This window comes from Pristiophorus japonicus, chromosome 15, assembly GCF_044704955.1.
Source record: "Pristiophorus japonicus isolate sPriJap1 chromosome 15, sPriJap1.hap1, whole genome shotgun sequence".
NCBI lineage: Eukaryota > Metazoa > Chordata > Chondrichthyes > Pristiophoridae > Pristiophorus > Pristiophorus japonicus.
The window spans coordinates 126,779,930-126,802,420 of record NC_091991.1 but is presented as its reverse complement, the minus strand read 5'-3'; the positions used below and the strand labels follow the sequence as shown (position 1 = coordinate 126,802,420).

The 22,491-nt window shown below is 46.4% G+C and overlaps 1 protein-coding gene across 1 annotated transcript in view; it reads right to left on the bottom strand.

The window, feature by feature from the left end:
* Positions 1-22,491, bottom strand: part of LOC139281597 (protein disulfide-isomerase-like) — a 43,976-nt gene that overhangs the window by 742 nt on the left and 20,743 nt on the right. Inside the window, exons 6-9 of the mRNA XM_070901747.1 lie at positions 17,492-17,617; positions 16,078-16,272; positions 15,298-15,418; positions 1,679-1,860 (exon numbers count right to left, since the gene is read on the bottom strand). Coding sequence (XP_070757848.1) covers positions 1,679-1,860; positions 15,298-15,418; positions 16,078-16,272; positions 17,492-17,617 — 624 coding nt within the window. The remainder of the gene's footprint in view (positions 1-1,678; positions 1,861-15,297; positions 15,419-16,077; positions 16,273-17,491; positions 17,618-22,491) is intronic.

Genomic DNA, 22,491 nt, shown 5'->3' with positions numbered 1-22,491 from the left:
TAAACATTTATTCATATCAAAATATACTTAATTTACTAAGAAACGGCCTAGTGTACACCAGTGAACTATTAAATGGCTCAGTATGGTTTTTTTAAGTTATTTTCAGTGATTTTTAAATCAGGTTCCTCACAGAGACCTTTGGAAAACTGGAGACCTTTATTAAAAATGCTTTTTTTTTTGGCAACAAACCTATTTTCAGCTGTATTAATAAAAGGTTACAACTCTTAAATACATCAAGAAATACTTTTTAATGAAAAGAAAAACAAGAAACATTTCTGTTCTATTATGCTGCCCGATTGTATGGTTCGTAGAAGAGTTTATAATTCATAGTTAAGCAAATTAATTTTAGCAGAAACTTGAAGGTAAACCTAACCAGCACAATTTGAACAAAATTTCCTGATTGTGCCCAAAGCAGAAACTCTACCCCAGAGTTTTATAATGTAATTTCTGATTTCAGCAGTTATTCAGATTAGTGTCTCATCCAGCAACACTGAGTTAGCATATAAATTAGAAACTAGTAGAAAAGTAATGAAGCTTTGGCTTTCAGTACTTTAAGATATCTTTAATTTAAGAACATAAGAAATAGGAGCAGGAGTAGGCCCTACGGCCTCTCGAGCCTGCTCTGCCATTCAATACGATCATGGCTAATCATCGACCTCAACTCTATTTTCCCGCCCGATCTCCATGTCCCTTTATTCCCCTAGACTCCAAAAATCTATCTATCTCAGCCTTGAATATATTCGGAGACTCAGCATTCATAGCTCTCTGGGACAGAGAATTCCAAAGATTCACAACCCTCTGAATGAAGAAATTTCTCCTCATCTCTGTCTTAAATGGCCGACCCATTATCCTGAGACTATGCCCCCAAGTTCTAGACACTCCAAACAGGGGAAACCTCTCAGCATCTACCCTGTCAATCCTCTTCAGAATCTTGTATGTTTCAATGAGATCACCTCTCATTCTTCTAAACTCCAGAGAGTAGGCCCATTCTACACACTCTCTCATCATAGGACAGCCCTCTCATCCCAGGAATCAATCTAGTGAACCTTTGTTGCAGCGTTTCCAAGGCTGGTATATCCTTCCTTAGCTAAGGAGACCAAAACTGTCTCACCAAGGCCCTGTACAATAGTAGCAAGACTTCCTTACTCTTATACTCCAACCCCCTTACAATAAAGGACAACATGCCATTTGCCTTCCTTATTGTTTGCTGTAACTGTATGCTAGTTTTCTGTGTTTCTTGCACAAGGACACCTAAATCTCTCTGAACACCAACATTTAAAAGTTTCTCACCATTTAAAAAATATTCTGTTTTTCTGTTCTTCCGACCAAAGTGAATAACCTCACATTTCCCCACATTATACGCCATCTGCCACCTTACTGCCCACTCACTAAGTCTATCTATATTCCTTTGCAGACGCTTTGTGTTCTACTCACAATTTATTGTTTCAAGCTACGTAAGTAATTTTTCTTTTACCATAGTCATTTTATTAAATCAGCAACTGGCACATTGGAACGTTAGATATCTGCTGGGCAAGATTGTTAAACCATTTCAGCCAATGGTGGGAGAATCGTGCACATTGCCCAAGTTTCCAATATGTGCTGCTGATCGACATGGCGCCATCAAGAGGCCAGTCGGGAAATTACCCCAATAGTACTTAGAATGGGAGTTCCAACAGACCTTTCTTCCTGAGCCAGCAGGGAAGTAGTTGATGGTTGGAAATCCTTGGATAGTGACAGATTCAACTTCATTAACTGTGCCATCCATTTTAGCAATTACAATATTTTCATGATCTTTGTACTTCTCGCCCAGTTGATCCCAGATAGGAGCCAGTTCTTTACAGTGACCACACCAGGGAGCATCTGTGAGACAAAATTAGAACATCAGTTGCAAACAGCATTGATCCATTCATCTTACTGTGCTGATCATGTTGATGATAACAAAGGAACTAGGCCGGACATGCAGGAATGGGATGTCTGTCACAAACTGTGTTACTGAATAATCATTCTTCAGTAGCCAAACCTAAATACCTGAAATGTATTTGCTTCATGGGTGCTTTGCTAAAAAAAATCATAGCAACACATTGTTATTAAGAACTGGTTGGTTTATTAGCAAAGGTTTAACAATCACATTACACATTACCAGTTCATCCACCAGGCTCACAACCACCTGCCTCATCATGGATCTCCTAAACCCAACTGGCTGGGGTTTTATTGAGTCTTGTGAACATCATGTGACTGGCTAAGCTACTCCCAACTGAACAGCACTACAACTATTTGATGTAGAAACAATCAAGTGCCCCCTGATTAAAGGGGGGGTCACACTCCAAGAACTTTTCAAATGCCCCCTTTTTGTTTTTGTTGAGGGCGCCAAAAAACACAAATTATACAAGTACCCCCTGGCTAAAAGGGTGGGGGGGGGGGGGAGCACTAAAACCGACAAACTTAAACAAATTAAATTTAGACATGGTTCAAATTTAAATTTGGTTGCCGTGGGTGATGATGTACTCCAGTTCCTCCAGCGCCTCAACAGCACTACAGCTATTTTGTTGTGAACAATAAAAAAAATCATGAAATCAAAGTCAAGTGCCCCCCTGATTAAAGTTGGGGGGGGGCACTCCAAACACTTTCAATCAAGTGCCCCCCCTTTTGGGGAGTTTTTTTGGGGTTTTTTGAGGGCACTAAAAACACAAATTATACAAATGCCCCCTGGCTAAAAGGGGGGGTGGCACTAAAACTGGCACAATGAACAAATTAAACTTCAGACATTTAAAATCAAATTTAAATTTGGTTGCCAGGAGTGATGTGAGCATACTTACAGGTATGCTTTCAATACCCATTAGTAATCTTACACTTTTCCCCATGATGATGCCTGTTGTAAATGCACTAATTCTTTTATCGGGAATATTGCTCGAGATTGAGGCTGCGCATCCCTGGTGGGACATGACATGCAGCAGGCGACTTACCAGAACGCCATAGGTCCATTGCCATCCATGACATTAGTGGACAGAAAACCAAAGCCAAAGCACCTGTGATTTGCCAAGAAGCCTGCTGTGTGTATGCTGCCGTCAGGGGCTGTGAGCTTCGGAAATTTCCACCCACTGTCTCAGGGAAAGGTGGAGATACTTTTAACAATTTAGAACAGCCTGAACTGTTACCACAATAACTGTGTACATCATCATCATAGGCAGTCCCTCGAAATTGAGGAAGACTTGCATCCATTCTAAAAGTGAGTTCTAGAGCACTAATGAATATAACATATTTGGGGCCAATTTTCATGCACTGGTATAAGCCAGTTCTGAACAGTTAAGAGCTGCTGATCCTACCCAAATAACAATGAGCTAATAGCAGCCAGTGTTCCAGGGTCACCATATTTACATTATTCATCATTCCAGGCCGAGATTTGGGTGGATGAAGGGAGTGCAGTGGTGGTGGTAGAAAATTTTAATCCGTTCTTGGGATGTGGGTGGCACTGGCATGGAAATATTTATTGAGGTCATTAAGAGTCAACCACATAGTGTGGAACTGAAGTCACGTGTAGGCCAGGCCTATCTGTTGAACTGTTATTTTCTTGAAACAGCTGAAGGAGTGGATTCCCATTCGGGGAACCCACTGGAGGCAGAATGGTGCTGACAGGGAATCAACATTCAGTAAGCAATTGGCACAAAAGGTCAGGAGAATCTAGTGCCAGTGGAAAACAGACACAAAGACCGGAATTTTCTGACCTGGGCAGATCGTGACCCCATTCCCTATTTCATTCTGCTCCCAAGATCGACTTTCCCTTACTGGCGCCTATTAAGGCCGCCCTTCGGGGTTACCCGGTCCTATTAAATGGTGCGAGTTTGATGACGTCATCGATGATGTATTTTTAGCTAGGATATTTGAAGGAGGCATGGCCACATTGCAATTGAAGGTTCATCTAGGAGTGTGCAGGCACTTTATTGGAGCTTTTCAGTGTTGCTAAGCCTTGGAAACATGACTACACAGAGGCAGAGGGTTGTACCCAGGTTCTCAGATGACTCCCTCTATATGCTTGTGGAAGAAGAGTGAGCATGCAGGGAAGTTCTCTTCCCTTCTGATGGGAGGTCCTCTTCCCTTCTGGTGGGCAGAAGACACCTCCCCAATAGACCAAACGAGCCTGGCTCCAAATTGCAGAGGCAGTCAACAGCAGGAATTTTGTCAGGGGGACCTGGGTGTAGTGCCGGAAATGCTTCAATTAACTCATGAGATCAGGAAAAGTGAGTGCAAAGCTCAACTTCATCCTGCTGTGCATCCTAGCACATCCCCATCACTCTGCCTTCTGAACCCTGCTTCTATACATCACAGCAGCATATCTTGCATGTCCACCCATCCCTCTCTCATCCCCCTCTGACTAACCACCCTTCATACTCACTCTCATCCTAATGCAATCATACCAACTAACAACATGCAAGCAGACCATTTGGCATTGGCACCCCACTCTATCATAGTCACCCTCTAAAGATGTAACACATCAATTCCTTATACCCATTCCATCACTCTCACTAAAACTTATCTTCTTTCCCTCCTTGCAGAAGAGAGCGCACAATAAGAGGGAGTTAGATGAAGTCCTTACTACTCGGGGGATCAAGGGTTATGGCGAAAAAGCAGGAAGGGGGTACTGAAGTTTCATGTTCAGCCATGAACTCATTGAATGGCGGTGCAGGCTAGAAGGGCTGAATGGCCTGCTCCTGCACCTATTTTCTATGTTTCTATGTTTCTAAACCGGAGGTGGCCCTCTATCTTTGGCGACGTTGAGTGTAGTAGAGGAGTGTAACCTGGAAGTATCAGGAGTCACGGAGCAGCTGGTGGTGGGAGATGGAGAGAGGGGGAATTCTCAACAAACTGTGACAGAATTACATCTCATACAGCCACATGGCATACAGCAGTCACTCATATGGGGACTGATGTCAGCAGCCAGTGAATGTTCAACATGTGCATAATGGTATCAGTACCCATTGTTGATATGACATTTCCAACTCATCTCTTTACTCTCCCACAGGTACAACAGGAGCCCCCCGCCCCACTGTCCAGGAGGAAGAGGAAGACTCCAGCCTCTGCGGGCGCACCTTCAGCAGACATAAACACACCCAGCACTAGCGCAGATGCGCACACCTTGGTGGGTTCCAGTGTGTCAGAAGTCACAAGTGAGCAAGAGCAGGTGATGGAGACAGAGACAGCAGTGGAGACTCCTCGCCAGAAGGAGCAGGATGGCTCTCAGCTCTGCTCAGCTGCATGCAGACGCTGAGCTTCGGGAGCCATGCAGAAAGAGGGCATTCCTAGAGGTGCAGGAAGAAGTGCAGGAGGCTCTGACAGGTTCTGCGACCGTGATGTCAGCAAATGCGCATAGAACGGTGGAGTCCATCTCCAACATGAGCACCACTGTGTCGCAGACGATAGCGACTGTAGACTCTTCCATGGAAAGGGTGGCCACCTGCATGGAGCAGCTAATGCGCCACTCACAGGAGCACATGGTCTCTATGGAGAATAGATGGCAGAGGCTCATAGACCTCCTCTTTAGGAGGGATGTCAATATAGACGTGGGACCTTATGTACCCATTGCTGTGCAGCAAGGTGCTCTCCAGCTGCTTGCTAGCAGGGACGTGTGGGTGGCCCATGAGAGGGATGATGGTGAGAGGGGACATGGAAGTGTAGGCTCCTCTTAAAGTGCTCACGCATCTCCCCCGCTGCATCCCCCTCAGTCAGGGTCCCACATGCCTCCTGGGATCTCGATGGTCAAGTTTGCCCATGCACAGTCACAGAAGCAGCAGACTTTAGCGGGGGAAGAGCCAGGAAATGTCCACTAAAAGTATCTATGCAGTCGCAGCAGGGAAGTGAGCAGGCTGCCTCTACCTCTGCTGAAGCCACAAGGGTAGCACCTCATAGAAGCATGCGTAAGAGGAAGAGGAAACACAAGTAGATGCACAAGGGTAAGCAATTGCGTGTTTTAATAACTGTTTGTGTAAAGTTTCCGTTACTATGATACCACAGATAAAAATATTTATTTTCACCACGTTCCGGTTATGGCCATTGTGTCTGCAACCCTGGAAGTGGCTTAATGAGTTGGAGTGAATGATGAGACATAATGTTACCTCCAGCAATAGTGCACAATGTGAAAGGAATGGCCTGGTCATTGTCGGGATGCTTTATGGTGTTGCTGTGGGGTGGTGGGAACCTGGCACAGTATGTGGCAGCCATAAGGGTGCAATGCCTGAAGTTAAGTAAATCTGGCCATGATGAGGCCATCGCTGGTTTCCTGGAGAGCTATGTGCTCGGGTGCTCATGGGATCTGGACCGCAGGTTCATCCTGTTCCTCCTCTTCGTCTTCCAGCTGATGCTCCTCCCCCTCCTCCTCCCCTGAAGAGGCTGTGTGCTCAGTGCCTTGCTCCTCATGCAGTGCTAATCCTCGCTCCTGCGCTATGTTGTGCAGCATGCAGCAGACCACGACGATTCTGGAGACCCTGGCTGGTGCGAACTGAAGGGCTCCTCCTGATCTGTTAAGGCATCTGAAGCACATTTTCAGCATGTCTGTTGTCTGCTCTATGATATATCTGGTGGAAATCTGGCTTTCATTATATTTCTCTTGGATCTCAGTACTTGGCCTCCACACGGGTGTCATGAGCCACATCTTCAGTGCATAGCCCTTGTCTCCAAGCAGTCGGCCAGAAAGATTGTTTGGAGGTGTGAAAAACTGAGGGAGGGTGGACTGGCACAGGGAGCTACCAGAGAATTTTGCACACACATGCATGATGACCTTCCTATGGTTGCAGACAAGCTGCACATTGACAAACTCTCCTGGGTGATGATGGGGTGTCCTGATGGCTACATTTGTGCAGTCAATCACGTCCTGCACCCGTGGGAAGCAACCAGAGTGGCACAGCCAAGTGCCTGCTCAGTAACACTGGCTTCAGTGACTTTGCCACTAACAGTGGCAAAGTCGATATAATTGGCTGACTTGTCAAAGAGGGCATCGGTGACCTGTGTGATGCATCTGTGGGCGGCCAACAGTGAGATGTCACAAATGTCTGCTGCAGATCCCTGGAAGGAGCCTGAGGCGAAGAAGTTGAGGGCGCTGATGACTTTGACATCCAATGGTGAGGCATGTCCACCCGTTCCTCTGGGCTGCAGGTCTTGCTCCAGCAATGTGCAAATGTCTGCAATGACCTGGCATGATAGCCTGACCATCCTTTGGCAATGCTGCTTCGTCATGTTGAGGAAGCTCATTCTCTGCCTGTATACCATGTGTTGGAGTATCGCCTCCGCCGCGGTGCAGCCCTGCGCTGATGCCCTCTGTCCTGTGCAGCATCAGGTGGTTGAGGAGAGAGTTGTTGCTGTTGTTGTTGGTGCTGCTGGTGTGCCTGGTACTGCTGGTGTTGGGACTCATTATGGGCAGATTCTGAAGACCAAGGTGAGACAATATAAATGGCACCCATGCTGATGGAATAGATGGCAGATCAGGTAGAGGTGAGAGAAGCAATCTGTCAATGGTGTGATAGGTTGTAGCAATGAGGTGACAGTGAATCCTGACTTTGCTGAAAACAGTTCCAAACACTCGAAAGCTAAACCTGTGCTGACAATGCACTCAGCAACAGCATCTGCCTTAGTGAAGTAACCAGGTGTCAGCTTGGAGTTTTATTGTATTTTCCATGCTGTGCACTAATGAGCAGGATCAATGGCCACTGAACTTCCGCCTCAGGTTTACAGACATGGTTCCCGAGCTGTGTTATTCCCCCGCTCATCCAGTGAAATTGGAAAGTTAGGGTTTAAAAGACGCTTAAGAACAACTACCCAATAATGATCGAAATTAGCTCGGCCGCCTCTGTCTTTCAGGTTCGGCCGCCCTGTCAAATGCACCTGAGTGAAAGGCACGAGGAGGTGGGTTGATGGCGAGTTTCCGACCCGTTCTGAGTTATTTCATCGACCTGCCTCCAATCCCACCTGCACGGATGCAAGAAAATTCCGGCCAAAGAAGATGAAAATTGCACCAGAAAAGGTCTTTGTATTAGTGTGGCCTTGAAATGAACTTCTGGATGATTTTCCAGACACTAGTAAGTCTGGATGCCCAGTTAAGAACATAAGAAATAGGAACAGGACTAGGCCATAAGGCCCCTCAAGCCTGCTCCACCATTCAATAAGATCATGGCTGATCTGATCATGGACTCAGCTCCACTTTCCCGCCCAATCCCCATATTCCCTTATCCCCTTATCATTTAAGAAACTGTCTATTTCTGTCTTAAATTTATTCAATGTCCCAGCTTCCACAGCTCTCTGAGGCAGCGAATCCCACAGATTTACAACCCTCTGAGAGAGGAAATTTCTCCTCATCTCAGTTTTAAATGGACGGCCCTTTATTCTAAGATCGTGCCCTCTAGTTCTAGTCTCCCCCATCAGTGGAAACATCCTCTCTGTATCCACCTTGTCAAGCCCCCTCATAATCTTATACATTTCAATAAGATCACCTCTCATTCTTCTGAACTCCAATAGTACAGGCCCAACCTACTCAACCTTTCCTCATAAGTCAATTCCCTCATCCCCAGAATCAACCTAGTGAACCTTCTCTGAACTGCCTCCAAAGCAAGTATATTCTTTCGTAAATATGGAAACCAAAACAGCACGCAGTATTCCAGGTGTGGCCTCACCTTATATAGCTGTAGTAAGACTTCCCTGCTTTTATACTCCATCCCCTTTGCAATAAAGGCCAAGGTTCCATTGGCCTTCCTGATCACTTGCTGTACCTGTATACTATCCTTTTGTGTTTCATGCACAAGTACCCCCAGGTCCCGCTGTACTGTGGCACTTTGCAATCTTTTTCCATTTAAATAATAACTTGCTCTTTGATTTTTTCTGGCAAAGTGCATGACCTCACACTTTCCAACATTATACTCCATCTGCCATGTATGCTTTTCAAACTGAGAATATTGAACATTCAGAAGTCATGTGCAGGGCATCACCCCTGCATTTCAATATTTCACGAAGCATCCAACTATTTCAGGAGCTTCCTGCTTCTGCCCCCAGTTGCAAGTGGGTACAGACCCGGCCTTACAGGTCTCCACCTGTTCCTCTGGTCCATTACATCCCCTGAGTTGGCACACACCTTGGGAAAAATGGGCACATAAATCAAGCTCATTAAGTAGAACTGAATACCTTCTCATCATAGGCAGTCCCTCGAAATCGAGGAAGAATTGCTTCCACTCTAAAAGTGAGTTCTCAGGTGACTGAACAGACCAATATGGGAATTGCAGTCCCTGTCACAGGTGGGACAGAGAGTAGTTGAAGCAAAGGATGGTTGGGAAGTCTGATTTGCCGCATGCTTCTTCCGCTGCCTACGCTTGCTTTCTGCATTCTCTCGGCGATGAGACTTAGGGCGGGCTTTGGCCAGGGACTCCCAGGTGTCAGTGGGGAAGGAGCGTGCGCAGGCACAGGCAGCAGAAGGAGCGTGCAGCAAATCAGTCCTACCCCCTCCCTTACCCCGACAAATGTATGTCCCACCTGTGACAGGGCCTGTGGCTCTCGCATTGGATTGTTCAGCCACCAAAGGACTCACTTTAGGAGTGGAAGCAAGTCTTCCTCGATTCCAAGGGACTGCCTATGATGATGATGATGATGGTGATGAAATAAATCAGCAGCAGAAAAGATGCAGAATGGCAAGATTTTTGGCACACTCTCAGACTGAAGTATTGTCTAAACAGATTCTTAAATGAGATGTGCTTGAACAAAGATTTTATCACACAATTGTATTATTATGGTTGTCCTTACAAGTAATTTTGTATGGTGCTGCTGTTCCTTCAAGAATCACTGGAGCGGTCGATTCACACTAGTAATGGAATGGGATGGCTTCAATGCACATCATGAAATTGTGCATTGCTTTCAGGACTTAGCTGTTAGACTGCAACTATCACAGTGTTGCCTCAGCAATAAGCTAACTAGTTGAGTAGGCTTCTGTTGTGTATCTGTTAAACATGCACTCCCATGTTCTGCCACCAGGGAGCTCATCCCCTGAAGTCCCAAGGGATCCCAGCATCCCTTGGGAGCACTGTATATAAGCCGGCCCCTAAGGCCTGTTTCTCACTCTGCAGTGTCTTATTAAAGACTGAGATCACTGTTACTTTAACCTCCCTCTGTGCAGCCTCATCTGTTTTAGGAACACAATAACTGGCGACGAGAATACGAATCCAACGCAAAGCTACAGCAAACTGTGAGCATCCTGGAGAAGTTCTCGGAGGGTGAGGACTGGTAAGCCTATGTCGAACGGCTAGACCAGTACTTTGTAGCCAACGAGCTGGACGGAGAAGGAAGCGCTGCAAAAAGGAGAGCGGTCCTCCTCACAGTCTGCGGGACACCGACCTACAGCCTCATGAAGAATCTTCTGGCTCCGGTGAAACCCACAGATAAGTCGTATGAGGAGCTGTGTACACTGGTTCGGGAGCATCTTAACCCGAGGGAGAGCGTGCTGATGGCGAAGTATCGGTTCTACACGTGTCAGCGATCTGAAGGTCAGGAAGTGGCGAGCTACGTCGCCGAGCTAAGGCGACTTGCAGGACAAAGTGAGTTTGATGGCTGCCTGGAGCAAATGCTCAGAGACTTTTTTGTACTGGGCATTGGCCACGAGACCATCCTACAAAAACTTTTGACTGTAGAGATACCGACCCTCAGTAAGGCAGAGGAAGATTGGTCCATGTTGGATCAAAGCAATTTCGAGCCTCAGAGAGAGGAGGCAGATGCTGAAGTACACAGGGTGCACACATTTTCGACGAAATGTCCACCTATAATGCTAAACGTAAAATTGAATGGCTTACCCGTCACCATGGAACTGGACACTGGCGCTAGCCAATCCATCATGAGTAAAAAGATGTTTGAGAGACTGGTGCAACAAGGCATTCAGACCAGCCCTGAACCCCATCCACACGAAACTGAGAACGTACACCAAAGAGCTTATCACTGTCCTGGGCAGCGCCATGGTCAAGGTCACCTACGAGGGCAAGGTGCATGAACTACCACTCTGGATTGTCCCGGGCGATGGCCCTACACTGCTTGGAAGGAGCTGGCTAGGCAAAATCCGCTGGAACTGGGATGACTTCCGAATGCTATCACGTCGATGAGGCCTCATATACCCAGGTTCTTAACAAATTTTCTTCCCTTTTTGAGCCAGGCATTGGAAACTTTTCCAGGGCGAAGGTGCGGTTCCACTTGGTCCCAGAGGCACGACCCATTCACCACAAGGTGCGAGCGGTACCTCACATGATGAGGGAGAGAGTGGAAATCGAGCTGGACAGGCTGCAACGCGAGGGCATCATCTCCCCAGTGGAATTCAGCAAGTGGGCCAGCCCGATTGTTCCAGTACTCAAAAGTGATGGCACGGTCAGGATTTGCAGCAATTATAAAGTAACTATTAATTGTTTCTCGCTACAGGACCAATACCCGCTACCTAAGGCAGATGACCTATTTGCGACGCTGGCAGGAGGCAAGACATTCACCAAGCTCGACCTGACTTCGGCCTACATGACGCAGAAGCTGGAGGAGTCTTCGAAGGGCCTCACCTGCATCAACACGCACAAGGGACTGTTCAGCTACAACAGATGCCCGTTTGGAATTCAGTCGGCTGCAGCGAAACATGGAGATTCTACTCAAGTCGGTACCACAAATGGTGGTCTTTCAGGACGACATATTGGTCACGGATCGGGACACCGCCGAGCATCTACAAAACCTGGAGGAGGTCCTCCAGCGACTGGATCGCGTAGGGCTGCGGCTGAAGAGGTCGAAATGCGTCTTCATGGCAACAGAAGTGGAGTTTTTGGGGAGAAAGATCACTGCGGACGGTATTCGGCCCACATACCCCAAGACAGAGGCTATTAGGAATGCTCCTAGGCCACAGAACGTCACAAAGCTGCGGTTGATCCTGGGACTCCTCAACTATTTTGGTAACTTCCTACCGGGGATAAGCACCCTTTTAGAGCCCCTACATGTGTTATTGTGCAAAGGTGAGAACTGGGTATGGGGAAAAAAACAAGTAATTGCTTTTGAGAAAGCCAGAAACATTTTATGCTCCAACAAGCTGCTTGTCTTGTATAACCCATGTAAAAGACTTGTGCTAGCATGTGACGTGTACGGAGTCGGGTGTGTATTACAACAAGCTAACATTGCGGGGAAGTTGCAACCTGTCGCCTATGCTTCCAGGAGCTTGTCTAAGGCCGAGAGGGCCTACAGCATGATTGAGAAAGAGGCATTAGCGTGTGTGTTCGGGGTAAAAAAAATGCATCAGTATCTGTTTGGCCCCAAATTTGAGCTGGAAACCGATCACAAGCTTCTCACATCCCTGTTCGCTGAAAACAAGGGGACAAAGACTAATGCCTCAGCCCACATACAAAGGTGGGCACTCGCACTATCAGCGTATACCATCCACCACAGGCCAGGCACCGAGAACTGTGCGGATGCTCTCAGTCGGCTACCACTGCCCACCACGCAGCCTGCAAACTTGTTGATGGTGGCGTAGCCCGTAAACTTGTTGATGGTCATGGAAGCGTTTGAAAATGATAAATCACCTGTCACGGCCGCCAGATTAGGACTTGGATCAGCCAAGATCCTCTGCTGTCCCTAGTAAAAAAACTGTGTACTGCATGGGAGCTGGGCCAGCATCCCCGTTGAAATGCAAGAGCTAATCAAGCCGTTCCAGCGGCGAAAGGACGAGCTATCCATTCAGGCAGACTGCCTGTTGTGGGGTAACCGCTACCAAAAAAGGGCAGAAAGACATTCATCTCGGATCTCCACAGCACACACCCGGGTATAGTAATGATGAAAGCGATAGCCAGATCCCACGTGTGGTGGCCCGGTATCGACTCTGACTTAGAGTCCTGTGTACGGCAATGCAGCCTATGTGCTCAGTTGAGCAACGCGCCCAGAGAGGCACCACTAAATTTGTGGTCCTGGCCCTCAAGGATCCATGTCGACTATGCGGGTAAAATGTTCCTGGTGGTGGTGGGTGCTTTTTAAAATGGATTGAATGTGAAATAATGTCGGGAAGCACCGCCACCGCCACCACTGAAAGCCTGAGGGCCATGTTTGCCACCCACGGCCTGCCTGACATACTGGTCAGTGACAACGGGCCATGTTTCACCAGTGCCGAATTTGAAGAATTTATGACCCGCAATGGGATCAAACATATCACCTCGGCCCCGTTTAAACCAGCCTCCAATGGGCAGGCAGAGCGGGCAGTAAAAACCATCACACAGAACCGTAAACGAGTCACAGAAGGCTCACTCCAAACCCGCCTGTCCCGAGTACTGCTCAGCTACCGCACGAGACCCCACTCGCTCACAGGGGTGCCCCTGGCTGAGCTACTCATGAAAGGTTCACCCCAACCTGCATGATCAGGTAGAGAGCAGGCGGCAGCAACAAAATGTAAACGATGGTCGCGCCACTGTGTCACGGGAAATTGATCTGAATGACCCTGTGTATGTGCTAAACTATGGACATGGTCCCAAGTGGATCGTGGGCATGGTAATAGCTAAAGAAGGGAATAGAGTGTTTGGAGTCAAACTAGACAATGGACAAATTTGCAGAAAGCACCTGGACCAAACGAGGCTGCAGTTCACAGACTGCCCTGAACAACCCACAGCAGACACCACCTTTTTCGAACCCACAACACACACCCAAAGGATCAACGACACCATGCCGGACCAGGAAATCAAACCCATCATGCCCAACAGCCCAGCAAGGCCAGGCTCACCTAGCAGCCCTGCAGGGCCAACAACACGCCAGCCCAGCAAGGGCACAGCCAACACACCAGAACAGACATTTGTACTGAGGTGGTCCACCAGGGAAAGAAAGGCTCCCGACAGCCTCACCTTGTAAATAGTTTTCTCTTTGACTTTGGGGGGGAGTGATGTTGTGTATCTGTAAAGATGCACTCCCATGTTCCGTCACCAGGGAGCTCATCCCCTGAAGTCCCAAGGGATCCCAGCATCCCTTGGGAGCACTGTATATAAGCCGACCCCTAAGGCCTGTTCCTCACTCTGGAGTGTCTTATTAAAGACTGAGGTCACTGTTACTTTAACCTCCCTGTGTGCAGCCTCATCTGTGTTAGGAACACAATAGCTTCAATGACGCAGACTAATGGTCTCAGAGTGCCATTTAACTTCACTGCAAAAGGGTGTAAACTCAGTGTAAACGACCTCACCGAACACCAGCAGGTGCTGGAAGAGTACAAATGTATGAGGAGAAGGAAAGACCCCCTGAATAGAAATGGAACAGCCATTGCCCAAAACACAGCAAGTGAAATGACAGATTTTATAATAAAAGGTAGGATCATTCATTTAAAACTAACTGGAGTTTGCAACTTTAACCAGAAAGCCATGAAACAACTCTCGCATTTCGAGTTCTCTTTTTAAGCCACATTTTTTAAATTCAGTCTTGGGATGTGGGCATCGCTGGCAAGGCGATTGCCCGTCCCTAGGTGACCTTGAAAAAGGTGGTAGTGAGCCATCTTCTTGAACCGTTGCAGTCCATGTGGTGAAGATACTCCCATGTTAGGTAGGGAGCTTCAGGATTTTAACCCAGCGACGATGAAGGAACGGCGATATATGTTTAAGTTAGGATGGTGTGTGACTTGGAGGGGAACTTGGAGGTGGCGGTGTTCCCATGTGCCTGCTGCCCTTGTCCTTCTAGGTGGGTTTGGAAGAAGCCTTGGCGAGTTGCTGCAGTGCATCCTGAAGTGGTACACACTGCAGCCATGGTGTGTCGATGGTGAAGGGAGTGGATGTTTAAGGTGGTGGATTATTCTAAATTAATCTTTTTGTATTAACTATATACTGATTTACTTTTTCCAAAATGCATGTTAGAAAAAGGCTGAAAAATCAAGAGCTGGGAAAAGTTCTTTGCCGTGAGCAGCAAATGAGATTCCAGCTGCAGTCTACCCTTTGAGAAAAGGTTAAGAATGACCAGCAGTGCTAAAAATAGGGATGCCGGTGTGAGGCAATTTAATCCTCTACTTATCCCTTGATACAATATTTAACAACCTTTCATCTCTTGTTTTAGCACTATATTTGATTAAGCTAGGCTAAGTTCACATATTTGCATTGCAGGTAACAATTGGAGTGCCTAAATTAGAAACAGTTACAAATATCAATAAAAGCACAAACCTTTCTATGCGATCCATACTATGCATGATTTTGAGTAAAATCAAGGCAACGCTCATTATATAAAAAAAGCAATAACTTAATTGTGCTTTTTGAACAGATATAATTCATAATCCAAGATATCTCTGCAGACGCATGGACCAGTACTTACAGAACTCCACAAACACATTTTTAGTCTCATCAAAAGCAACTTTTTCAAAGTTCTTTCCAACCAAAACTTTAACGGGATTCTTGTCCCAGTCCTCTGGAATGTCTTCACTCTTTAGGTAAGGCTAAAATGATTAAAGAAACATTTAGTAAAATATATAAAGTATATTTTAAACAACTGATATTTTAAACTAAATGACTGATTAATTCAGATACTGGGGCTGGCTCTAATTTCAGCAACTTGACACTAGCGGTGTAATAGTTTACTGCTGAAATTGGATTGTTAGGACTAAGATATTAACAAGTAATTGAGATGAATAATATTGACATAATGTCCTGTAGTTCTGCTTCCTTAGCAACTTTTGTCTTTTGCAATCTGGAAGTCGGTCCTTGCTAAATTACACTTTTGCTTATTTTAATAATAACAATTTGTGGAATGGTCTAAATTCCTTTGACATCCTGGCTACAATTACTTGTACAGTTTTTCCTAATGCTTACTTAGAACAAGGTACTGGAACTGAGCTAAGGAAGACATTTCTGTACTTACAATGTCTGAAATCTGATGTGAACTGTTCTGTAATAGATTTCAGTTTCATACTCCATAACTCAACTGAAATATAGCATATGAATAGTATTGATGACAAAAACTTCAACTCATGATTATCAAAAGCAGGAATGATACAGGAAATTAGCATTTAATGATATTTTGGAAACATAATGCTTAATCTCACAACTGCCATCAAAAAATGAAATATTTCAAGAAATCTAATATTGTAGAGAGTACCTCAAGATTTCCATCAAGAATATCTTGGCAGAAGCTTTTCACATTATTTGTGGTAATGTCATCAAATGGAAACTTGTATTTCTTAATAGCGTTGATGTTAATTAAACGGATTGTAGGTGCTTCCTCCTTCTTCACGGAAAAGTACCCCAGAATGTGATCAATGTCACTATTGATTTCAATAAAAATAAAAAGGACCTGAAAAAAAGAAATGCCGTGGATTGAGGCCAGTCAGTGAAGGGCTGGTTAGCAACATAAATGTTCTTCTGAAACATGGTATGCGGAAAGGATAGGCCTTCTTACTTTCACTATTACTACAGTCACGGTTTTTCATATACTTGTGTTATTTCTCTGGTTTATCAAAATTAAAAAAATGTTGATTGTCTGAACTAGAGATTAAATAAACCTGGGCCTAAAGTCCTAGTGGCTGAGGTTCTGAGTGACTGATACTTGAACTCAGTTCACAAGATCACAGGATAAACACGATGAAAACCATTCTGCCCAAGTGAGCTCATCCATTGAGAAAGGTCCTACATCACCACCTCCAGCCCCCTCCCCCCCCCTTAAATAAGTCCAACATTTCTGCCTCTACTAATCTACCCAGAAGTCCATTGCATGTGTTGATCGCTGTGTGTGAGGAAAAGCTTTTCCATAAACTTCTCAAATTGAAGAAAATCTTACCTCTACACCGTCTTACTACCTTGGTACTGCTGGAGTTATATTTCATGCTTAGCAACTTAGGGAAACCGATCAAATGTTCCAATAGAACCAACTTCTCAAGATGATGTTATAAATACTCAGAATAAAAAAGAAAGACTTGCATTTATATTGAGCCTTTCACGACCACCGGATGTCTCAAAGCGCTTTACAGCCAATGAAGTACTTTTGGAGTGTAGTCATTGTAATGTGGCAAACTCCCACAAACAGCAATGTGATATTGACCAGATAATCAGTTTTTTTGTTATGTTGATTGAGGGATAAATATTGGTGAGGACACTGGGGATAACTCCCCTGTTCTTCTTTGAAATAGTGCCATTGGATCTTTTATGTCCACGTGAGAGAGCAGACAGGACTCTCATCCAATACGGCACCTCCAACAATGCTGCACTCCCTCAGCACTGCACCGGAGTGTCATGAACCCACAACCTTCTGACTCAGAGACGAGTGTGCTACCCACTGAGCCACAACTGACACATCCACATCAAGTCAGCAGAGCCTCAGATTCAGATACAAAAAATGCATTTTTGAAATTGATTGATTTTCTTACTAAAAACCAGCAAAGGCTATTTGAAAATATAAATGTGTGCAAATGAAAATGAGAAAGAAGAAAATACAAAAGCATACTATTAGCGCTTTAAACATCTGTAAATGGTTCATTGGACAATAGTTGTGAGACACTGAGCAGAGGGTGCTGTACCTTGCCTCTGAAGGAAGATGCCGCGTCTCTGAAGTTCTCCAGTAGCTGATGGTGCTCCTCAATTGTCTTGTTGATGAATAACAGGATGTGGTTGTCAATTTTAGCATCAAAAATTTTAGCATTACTCTGCAAAATTAAACATCATAGGTGAATGATAGCTGGGCAAAATGTTGCAACGAGAAAAATTTCAAATAACAGGTGCATATTAATGCACCACACTCCTCAATCCTTAGCGATGCTAAGTCCTATGGGAGGCAACAGCACCATGAAAAAAACCGGACCAATTTCAGGTTAAACTCTGGAGAAATTCGCCTCAACTCCCTCTGACAATCAAGATCTGCACAGGACCACGGCTACTGCACCACCACACCACCAAACACTTAACTAACCACCCCGCGTTTTCCTCCGCGTCCCGATGGTGTTAGGGTCTGAGTACCAAGCAGGATGATAAAAGAGCTTTCCCTTCCATCAGCTCATTGTCAAAGGTTTGACATCCGAGCTCAATTTATCTCTCATGGAATTTTAATCCCCAAAACAGGTGGGTTGGGGTCACGTAGGAGGTTAAAGGGTAAATAAACGGAATCCCGACCCCAACCCACCCACTTCTGGTTTTAATGGGGAGGGCGGGGGAGGGGAGAGAGAGGTGGGCAGCCAACCCACTCCCAGGAAGCAGGTCGCCTATTTAAATATTATAATGAGGCTGGCATGCCTCATGGTGAGCCACCATTTCAAAGTTAACTCTGGCTGGTCGGGTTTGCTGGGCCTCGGGAACCCACCAGCTAAAGGGAGGCGAGGTCTGCTGGATCCAGGTAAGTGCCTTTCCACTTACCTGCTGGATCCAGTGTCCGTGTCTCACCCCCCACCCTCCCCCTTCCGATCTCCTCCTGGCACCCCTCTCCCCCTCCCCCCTGCGCAAGGCCTCCGATCTCTCCACCCCGAGGCCTCTGATCGCCTTCTGACTTCCCACTTCCGCCTCCCAATCGCCTTCCCGGGCCTGATGCTCCTCTGGCACCAAACCTGCAGCCCTGAACTTCATCCACCGTTTCCCCACCCACCCCCCCCCACTCCCTGATCAATCCCTCCCTCCTCTCTGCGGCCTAGTGCCTCACCGCCAGCCAGTCTCTCACATAGTGTCTAGCAAAAAAATGTAATCACTCACTTAAAATGTACAACATCTTGTATTTGGGGAGACTATTCGATATATTTACCCCCTTCTGTGTAAAGAAGTTATAATTGAAATACATATTCACCTATTTTCATCTACGCCTAAATCCATGGCTCCTTGTCTTAGAGCTTGTGTATTTTCTGGGATACTGTTTATCGATTCCTTTAAGGATCTTTAAGGATATTAACTACCTCAATAAGATCACCTCTAAACCACCTTTTCCCCAATGTAAACATCCCTTATCTTGCCTTACAGCTGAACTGCAATATCATCTCTCTCATCTGAAGGGAGGAGAGGAGGAGAGCATGCCGGGAGACCTCAGAGATGCAGTGATCGTGACCATCTTTAAAAAAGGGGACAAGTCCTACTGCGGCAACTATAGAGGAATCTCCCTGATATCAGCCACTGGGAAAGTCATCGCGAGAGTCCTCCTCAACTGTTTTCTCCCTGTGGCTGAGGAGCTCCTCCCGGAGTCACAGTGCGGATTTCGTCTTCTACGGGGCACAACGGACATGATCTTTGCAGCACAGCAGCTGCAGGGAAAATGCAGGGAACAGCACCAGCCCTTATACATGGCCTTCTTCGACCTTACAAAGGCCTTTGACACTGTCAACCGCGAGGGTCTATAGAGCGTCTTCCTCCGTTTCGGATGCCCCCCAAAAGTTCGTCAACATCCTCCGCCTGCTCCACGACGATATGCAGGCCATGATCCTTACCAACAGATCCATTATAGACCCAATCCATGTCCGGACCGGGGTCAAACAGGGCTGCGTCATCACCTCAACCCTCTTCTCAATCTTCCTCCACCTCACAGTCAACAAGCTCCCCGCTGGAGTGGAACTTAACTACAGAACCAGTAGGAAGCTGTTCAACCTTCACCATCTCCAGACCAGGTCCAAGAACACCCCAACCTCTGTCGTCGAGCTACAGTACGCGGACGATGCCTGCATTTGCGCACATTCAGAGGCTGAACTCCAGGACATAGTTGACGTATTTACTAAGGCATACCAAGCATGGGCCTTACGCTAAACATCCATAAGACAAAGGTTCTCCACCAACCTGTCCCCGCCGCACAGCACTGCCCCGCAGTCACCAAGATCCACAGTGCGGCCCTGGACGACGTGGACCATTTCCCATACCTCGGGAGCCTCTTATCAACAAAAGCAAACATTGATGAGGAGATATTCAACACCGCCTCCAGTGTGCCAGCGCAACCTTTGGCCACCTGAGGAAAAGAGTGTTCGAAGACCAGGCCCTCAAATCTACCAACATACCAACAATCTCATGGTCTACAAGGCTGTAGTAATACCCGTCCTCCTGTATGGCTCAGAGACATGTACCATGTACAATAGACACCTCAAGTCGCTGGAGAAATACCACCAACGATGCCTCCGCAAGATCCTACAAATTCCCTGGGAGGACAGACGCACCAACATTAGCGTCCTCGATCAGGCCAACATCCCCAGCATTGAAGCACTGACCACACTTGATCAGCTCCGCTGGGCAGGCCACATTGTCCGCATGCCAGACACGAGACTCCCAAAACAAGCGCTCTACTCGGAACTCCTTCACGGCAAACGAGCCAAAGGTGGACAGAGGAAACGTTACAAGGACACCCTCAAAGCTTCCCTGATAAAGTGCAACATCCCCACTAACACCTGGGTGTCCCTGGCCAAAGACTGCCCTAAGTGGAGGAAGTGCATCTGGGAGGGCGTTGAGCACCTCGAGTCTCATCGCCGAGAGCATGCAGAAACCAAGCGCAGGCAGTGGAAAGAGCGTGCGGCAAACCTGTCCCACCCTCCCTTACCCTCAACGACTCTCTGTCCCACCTGTGACAGGGACTGCGGCTCTCGTATTGGACTGTTCAGCCACCTAAGGACTCATTCTAAGAGTTGAAGCAAGTCTTCATCGATTCCAAGACACTGCCTATGATGATGATATAAACTTTCTTCAGTGATCATCCAAATTGTTTTCTTACTTTTTTCTTCCAGTATGCACACCAACGTAATCCGGAGTGGTTATCAGTTAAAACCGATTTCCTCCCAAATTTTAGGACTACCCCCCCCGCACCCCCCCAACCCCCGATATTTCCCATTGTATTTTTACTAAAGAATCAGGTCCCAAGGTGTACATCAATGATGCAGCGAACATGTTGTATGCTGTACATGCCATGCTGACATCTCTGACGTAATGCACATCTTTCAAACTGGTTTTTGACAGGAAAAGAATTGAAGGCTGCACAATTTGGGAGTTTTTTTAAGGGGAGTTAGAAACATAGAAACATAGAAAATAGGTGCAGGAGCAGGCTATTCAGCCCTTCTAGCCTGCACCGCCATTCAATGAGTTCATGGCTGAACATGAAACTTCAGTACCCCCTTCCTGCTTTCACGCCATACCCCTTGATCCCCCGAGTAGTAAGGACTTCATCTAACTCCCTTTTGAATATATTTAGTGAATTGGCCTCAACTACTTCCTGTGGTAGAGAATTCCACAGGTTCACCACTCTCTGGGTGAAGAAGTTTCTCCTTATCTCGGTCCTAAATGGCTTACCCCTTATCCTTAGACTGTGACCCCTGGTTCTGGACTTCCCCAACATTGGGAACATTCTTCCTGCATCCAACCTGTCCAAACCCGTCAGAATTTTAAACGTTTCTATGAGGTCCCCTCTCACTCTTCTGAACTCCAGTGAATACAAGCCCAGTTGATCCAGTCTTTCTTGATAGGTCAGTCCCACCATCCCGGGAATCAGTCTGGTGAATCTTCGCCGCACTCCCTCAATAGCAAGAATGTCCTTCCTCAAGTTAGGAGACCAAAACTGTACACAATACTCCAGATGTGGCCTCACCAAGGCCCTGTACAACTGTAGCAACACCTCCCTGCCCCTGTACTCAAATCCCCTCGCTATGAAGGCCAACATGCCATTTGCTTTCTTAACCGCCTGCTGTACCTGCATGCCAACCTTCAATGACTGATGTACCATGACACCCAGGTCTCGTTGCACCTTCCCTTTTCCTAATCTGTCACCATTCAGATAATAGTCTGTCTCTCTGTTTTTACCACCAAAGTGGATAACCTCACATTTATCCACATTATACTTCATCTGCCATGCATTTGCCCACTCACCTAACCTATCCAAGTCACTCTGTAGCCTCATAGCATCCTCCTCGCAGCTCACACTGCCACCCAACTTAGTGTCATCCGCAAATTTGGAGATACTACATTTAATCCCCTTGTCTAAATCATTAATGTACAATGTAAACAGCTGGGGCCCCAGCACAGAACCCTGCGGTACCCCACTAGTCACTGCCTGCCATTCCGAAAAGTACCCATTTACACCTACTCTTTGCTTCCTGTCTGACAACCAGTTCTCAATCCACGTCAGCACACTACCCCCAATCCCATGTGCTTTAACTTTGCACATTAATCTCCTGTGTGGGACCTTGTCGAAAGCTTTCTGAAAGTCCAAATATACCACATCAACTGGTACTCCTTTGTCCACTTTATTGGAAACATCCTCAAAAAATTCCAGAAGATTTGTCAAGCATGATCTCCCTTTCACAAATCCATGCTGACTTGGACCTATCATGTCACCATTTTCCAAATGCGCTGCTATGACATCCTTAATAATTGATTCCATCATTTTACCCACTACTGAGGTCAGGCTGACCGGTCTATAATTCCCTGCTTTCTCTCTCCCTCCTTTTTTAAAAAGTGGGGTTACATTGGCTACCCTCCACTCGATAGGAACTGATCCAGAGTCAATGGAATGTTGGAAAATGACTGTCAATGCATCCGCTATTTCCAAGGCCACCTCCTTAAGTACTCTGGGATGCAG